This window comes from Otolemur garnettii, unplaced genomic scaffold (genome assembly GCF_000181295.1).
Source record: "Otolemur garnettii isolate 467f Iridium unplaced genomic scaffold, OtoGar3 scaffold00010, whole genome shotgun sequence".
Lineage (NCBI taxonomy): Eukaryota > Metazoa > Chordata > Mammalia > Primates > Galagidae > Otolemur > Otolemur garnettii.
Window position 1 is genome coordinate 29,311,542 of NW_003852405.1, and position 6,651 is coordinate 29,318,192.

General features: G+C 41.0%; 1 protein-coding gene across 1 annotated transcript in view; it reads left to right on the forward strand.

Annotated features, from left to right (window-relative positions):
- Positions 1-1,757, forward strand: part of PIGK (phosphatidylinositol glycan anchor biosynthesis class K) — a 71,694-nt gene extending 69,937 nt beyond the window's left edge. Inside the window, exon 11 of the mRNA XM_003784218.3 lies at positions 248-1,757. Within this exon, the coding sequence (XP_003784266.1) occupies positions 248-364 (117 nt within the window). The 3' untranslated portion in view covers positions 365-1,757. The remainder of the gene's footprint in view (positions 1-247) is intronic.
- The last annotated feature ends 4,894 nt before the right edge of the window (positions 1,758-6,651 follow it).

Sequence of the window (6,651 nt, forward strand, 5' to 3'; positions counted from 1 at the left end):
GGTGAGGATAAATGTCAGGGAGGGTCCCTCTGAGGAAACAACGTGAGCTGAACGCCATCTTTGCTAGGAGCCAGTTCCCTCTTTCTGATAGTTATCCTGTTTGAAGTCTTTATCATGGTTACTGTCCCAGTACCCTTAATTCAGCCAAAATGTAACCAGCAGAATTTCTCTTTTCCATCGTATTTGCTTTACCCATTGCTGAATCACTTACCATTGTTAAATTTACCATGTTATACTTGCTTTGCAGAAACCGAAGCTGAAAGATTGGCATCCTCCTGGGGGCTTTATTCTGGGATTGTGGGCGCTCATTCTCATGGTTTTCTTCAAAACTTACGGAATCAAGCATATGAAGTTCATTTTTTAGACTCGAGAAGGTATGAAGAAGAATGCTTGGAAGACTTCAACCTTGAACTCAAATTTAAGTCATTATGTGTTTTAAACATCCATTGTTCTCTGTGAATTGGAAGAAAGTATGAGACTATATTTGAGCAAACTATTGCTTTTATAACTTGAAGAAACATAAATATTAATGTAATTATTTAATGGCACTAAATATATTTCAGGTTTTCATTTTGTGTGTTATAAAAACAAATGGTACAAGGAGATCAGGATATACTGATTGATTCTTTTTTGAAATCCCAATTTCTCCTTATCTCCTTTACGTTTGGAAGAGAAAAAATTCAGAAGACATTAGAATCTCACTAACAGAGGTAACTTCTGTTAATATTTTTCTATATATCCTCCCAATCTTTTTACCTGTGCACATATTTTTCTCCAAACGGGGATCATACAGAATGTACCATTTGGTGACCTCTCGCTTCATTATGTAATGTATTTTTAGCCTTTTCTCTTTCTTTGTATATTCTTCAAGAGTACATTGTCACAAACTACATCTGTTGTATGAATGGATAATGATTCATTTGACAGTCTTGTTTTCCTGGACCACTTACCTTGTTCCCAGAGTTTTCCTGTGGTTTATTCATTAATGTAGTAATTCTTTACTGTTGGTCACTCATGGAATCCTGCAGCTTTAATTATAAGCACAGATGAGAAATTGAAGTCCTGTCTGTGGTGCTGACAGTCTTCAGGACCTTATTTGCTACCATTTATCTGGAAATGTTAGATCCTTTGGAATTTCACATGTTAACTACTCAAGAGAAATAAACCCATCATTTTTCATTCCTCAGCATTCTGTGATCCTTTAGAATCAGTTACCTCCTTTTCAGTTTCTACCTGAAATTGGAAGGGACAGCTAGCAAGGACTTTATTTCATTGTGCTTGGGTTAAACCTTGCCCCCTGGCTGAATCTACATTTCCCCAAGGAGAATCCCATGAAGTTGATGACCTGCTGAGAAAACTGATGCTTCTGGCCCTATCCTCATGTCTGAGTGATAAATCCCGTGAGGCAGAAGCCCCTTTTGTGGTCTCTGACAAGACACAAGACCTCATATTCCCATCGCTGAATTTTTATCTTGGAAATAGTGTTGAGATTGTGTTTTGTGATCAACTTCAAATATTATTTTTCTTTTCCAACTTTTGCATATGGCAGAGGGTGGAGGGAGCCTGAAAGTTCAGTATTTATGTTCTGGGGGATACCGTTATGTGTTTTATCCCAAGAATTTATGTGTTCATCATTACTCATTGTAAAACTCTTCCTCTACAATAAAACCTCCTAAAATTAATATTCCTTATTAGGATTTTTCTTTTCTGCACTTAAAAATATTACCCTTTTAAAACTTATTTTCATAGGCAAAGGATTGACCGTATTATCTCTCTAGTTACAATAAATGATATTGAAGCCTTTTCCAGCTCTGAATCTTTATTTTCATTGATCTTTTTCTTGGTGTACTTTATAAATGAAGAAGGAAAACGTACCTGACTACATAGGGAAGGATCCTGTGTACATAAAAAGGAGGGAAAATAAACTCACATTTGAGTAGACTAATGACAGTAGTGCTGAGACACAGACAGAGTGACCATCTTATCCTTCAGTCACTCGCACAAGGTCACGGACAGCGTGGTGGGGGCAGACCTCTTTAGAGTGGTAAAAAAATTACGATTGTTCTTGAGCCAAAGTAATTTGGTTTGAATATAATGAAACATACCCTCATGGTAAGGACTGCTGGAAAGAAAAAGGGTTCCTCTTCAGAGGTTGTAGAAGGTGCCCTTCTTAGTTAAAAGCAAACTGGGAGAAGTAATACCAGATATAATATACACGATTAATTTTGCCTAGGCAGAATTTCAAAGGGCAGTTATTTCTCTCTCTGCTCCATTATTAAATCTTCAGAATATAGTTAAAGCCAAAAGCTTAAAGCATGTTAAATGTTTAGCTCATAACCATAATCTTTTTACATAGAGTATATTGTGCCTTCAGTGATAAGTAAATCCTCCATGTGTGGTGAGTGAGTATATTTGGAAATATTGTACGTGCAATTAAATGGCCCAGACTTTAAATGATAACATAAAAACACATCCTTAAATATATTCCACCTAAGTCACAAAAGCTGAACAGAAAGATGTGTTCTTTTTGCCTCTCTTGCAGTGTTGTGGTGAGAGTCAGATGAGATGATATTATGACTAAACACTTAGGAAATTGTAAATATGTGGTGGTATTGTTGTTCTTATTTCTGCTTAGAGAGATAACAAGGGGCAAGTTAACGGTGACAGCGTCTCTGTTTCTGTTGCTCTTCTGTGCCGGCCTGAGCTACTCGACGGGATTCTTGTCTCCTTGGTATTCTTTCCCTCCTCCCCCACAGTGTCCTTCAGGGAGAAAAGGAATATAGACAAATGGATCCCAGCAGACATGTCCTGACATTTCAGGGAGGGACAGAGGATAATGATGCCATCCTGCAAAGGCAGCCTGCATCAGAAAAAGAAACCAAATGTGTGGATTTGAAAATTACAAAAGGCATGCATCTGCGGTTTATGAAAGGAAAATGTAGCTTGGATGCAAAGCTTATTAAATTGGATCAAGAAAAATTTAGAATTAAATACAGAAAATAATATATGCACTTATGGTTTCAATCTTTATATATTCTCAGCTAGTTGAAAATGATGATTCCCACGGCAAGAATAACTCAGCTTGTTTCTGCTTACTGAGTATTTTCTACGATGGGGTATGTGGATAGCATTTTGTCCATTATGTATGTTGTATAGCAGAGTTACAGTTACTGTGGGAATCATAATTTGAAATTTTGACTCATGTGTTTCTGGAATCTTTACAATAAATGTTGCATTAACATATAACTTTTTTTTCAGTTGATTTTATCAAAATTAAGGCCATCTGTAGTAGATTCTGTTTTAATGTGTGAAAGAAATATTTTATAAACACATTGTGAGGTACGGCTATGAAATAATGAGATCAGTATCTGCTTTTGCGTATGGAACCAACCTCACTGCTCCACTGTCACATCTCAGACTCAAGGGCATTCGCTGCAGAGAAAACCTTCTCCAGTATTGCTGTTGGTTTGCTGGCTGCCTACCTGCCCCTTAGATAGGAAAGCCTTGTCGTTCATCTGGTCACAGTCAACACACCTTGGGGGGAACCAGGCTTTTTTGTTTTGTGTAAAGAATTTACTGTTTTGGAAATGTGTCGCGAAACATTTGGCTTAACAGTGTAGATCCTAGAGGAAGGGGGCTGGGATAGATGAAGGTGTAGCCAAGAACCTGGTTATTAAGAACTTACTCTGTAGGGCGGTGCCTGTGGCTCAAAGGAGTAGGACGCCAGCCCCATATGCTGGAGGTGGTGGGTTCAAACCCAGCCCTGGCCAAAAGCTGCAAAAAAAAAAAAAAAAAAATGAACTTTGTACGTGGAAAGGTGGCATTGTCATCCTTGTGTCACCTGTGCTGCTTGCAGCCCCAGGCTTTATAAAGGACTTTGAGATTTGCCTAGGAATGTCCTGTCATAGGGTCGGCCAGGGGAGAATTGTGCTCTGACCCAAGTTCAGTTTTCCAATTCGGACCTTGGAAGTAGCAGCTGTGACTGTGCTAGAGTTCCAGAGACAGTGGCATGAGTGACAGTGTCTTAAAGGTCATTAAACAAGGTTGTAACTGTAAAGCACATACCACGGTGTGTGACATGTTTTGCACTTTGCCAGGCAGGTCTATCTTGCTTTTAACTTCCACTTAGGCCCGGGGACTGGACACCCTTTGAGGAATATCAGCTTTGCTACTCCTAGGCTGTCCTGTCTGCTTCTATTTTCAGCAGACGTGATTTTTGGGCAACAGTTTCATTGTCTTTGAATTCTAGTAGTGTAATGTGCAGACTGTTCCGCCTCTTTTCTCTGTTTTTTTCTGTTGTAGGTAGGAGGTAGGTCAAAGCTTTTCTCGGTCTCCCCTCAGCCTTAGTTTTCCAGTGTCTCCCCCCCGCCCCATGGCCTACCCACGCTGTTGGAAACACACTTTTAGGGTGATCTGATGGACAGTCTGTCCTCACCGCGGGGCCCACATGTCGGGATAATAGTGCAGAACTCCAAGACTGTTTCCGGGACAACATCTCCCCTTCTTTCCTCACCCCTTTTAGAGCTTTTATAGTTTCAGATAATGAAATCCCCAGCGAAAAAAATTTAGGCCAAGAGGGGAGTTGTCTGGAAGAGTATTAGGATGGCTCTGAGAATCTTGCAGGAAGGGAGTCTGCTCTGAATTTCCTAAAGTGCTGGAATATCCCCTGGATTTTCTTCTCTCTTGGCACCTCTTGGAAACTGGCCTTATCACATGACTGGTGACTCCTCAGCCTCATGTCCCTTGCTTCTACTACCAGGGAGAGGAGAATCACTCTCTTCCTTTAATTACAGTCTTTAACGTCTATGGGAGGGCAGATTGACCTCGCTGGCATCAGGAGTTCAGCTGGCCAGAAGGTGGATAGGGAGCTCTGGTGCCAGAGAGAAGGGTGGGGTTGCAGGAGCCACGCAGTCACCTTCATCACCTTCTACTACCTTGCTCTTCATGAGGGGCCTGTGGGGCTGTGGCCTCAGCCTGGAGCTCACTAGGAAGGCCGACTCTCAGGCCCCAGACCTACTGAACCAGAATCTGTGTTTTAACAAAGACCCCAGGTCATGTGCACACATGTGACAGCAGGAGAAACACGGATCTACCACACCTGTCTAGTCTACACAGCTCAATTTTATCTCTTAAAAAGAGATCGTAAAAGATTACACTCATTCGTAAAACGGCCATGGGCCTCGTGTTTGGTGGGTTAATCGACTCTCTAGCATCATTGCTGACTTCTCTTCAGACCTTGTAAGACTGTGCATCATGCTTTCTCTTTTTACTTCCTTCTGAGGCTTTTTCAAAATCTATCAGGTACTTAGGACAGGCATCTATCTGCGAAGTCTGACACTTCTCTCATCGAGAGGTGGAGTCTAACAACTTTCCCTCTCCTCATATATGGGTTTACTGTAGTGACTTAATTCTAATAAATAACATGTTACCAAATCATACTGTGAGTTTTCAGAAGCTAAACCATAAAAAGTGCTGTAGTGCCTGCCCGGCTCTTAGAAAACTTGCTCTTGGAACTCAGCTGCCATTTGTGGAAGAAGCCCAAGCTATCTGAGGAAGTCGCGGGTATGAATTCTGGAGGACAGCCTCAGAGGAGGCAGCATGAAGCTCCAGAGACTGAGGGAAGGAGCCTCCAGGTGTTTCCTCTCTGCAGCCAGAGGAGAGACACCCAAGTGAGAACCACCTAGTTGATCCCCAGAACCACGAGAATGATTAGAAAAATTGCTATTGTACCCTGCTAGGATGGAGCAGTTGTTGTACAACAGTAGTTATTGAAACACTGTGTTCATGTGCTTCCCAGTAGATGCTCACAAGGAATAAAAAACTATGATTCCTTAAAGAGTTACAAATTGATTCTGGAAAGGCACCTGGAAGAATTACATAGCAGAATATGACAAGTGCTGCTTCAGAGCTGTAGGGTAGGAGCTTAAAGGGAAATGTCTGTTGTTAATTGCTGTATAGATATGCTATTAATCTTTCCCTTATCTGGACTGTCAGTTCAAGGGAGAAGTGAAATTTGAGCCATGATATCAAGACAACTGGATTAATTTCCCTGTTCCTTTCCCTCTCTAGTTTCCACTGTTGTTCTTTTCAAAGTTGTATATTTTATTCAATCCTCCTGTTCCACCTACTCAGTCCTATCACCTATAATCTGAGAATTAAGTGGAGGCAGGTAACTGGCTCGACTTCCCACCCTACCTCCTACAAATTTGCTTCTACTTTCTTCCATCACACCCTCTCCACTTCTCTGGGCTCAGAGGTTGAGGTCAAGATTCCCCTACTTTGAAATATTGACCCCATCCCTTCTTTTGGGATCTTCCTTCCTGACACCCTCATCTCTCATCTCTTCCTTCAATTTCTTTTTACATAGAAATGCTTTCCCTTCCCTTATAAGATGTGCAAGTTTTCCTTATCTTAAGAATTCTCAAAACCCTGTGTTCTCTTGTAAATGCGTTGCAGAGCTCTTGTCTACTTCATTTTATAGCTATTAATTTTTTGTTTTTGAGACAGAGTCTCACTTTCTTGCCCTGGGTAGAGTGCCATAGCATCATAGCTCACAGCAATCTCAAACTCTTGGACTCAATTGATCTTCTCGCCTCAGTCTCCCAAGAAGCTGGGATTACAGCCACCCACCACAACAGCCAGCTAGTTTTA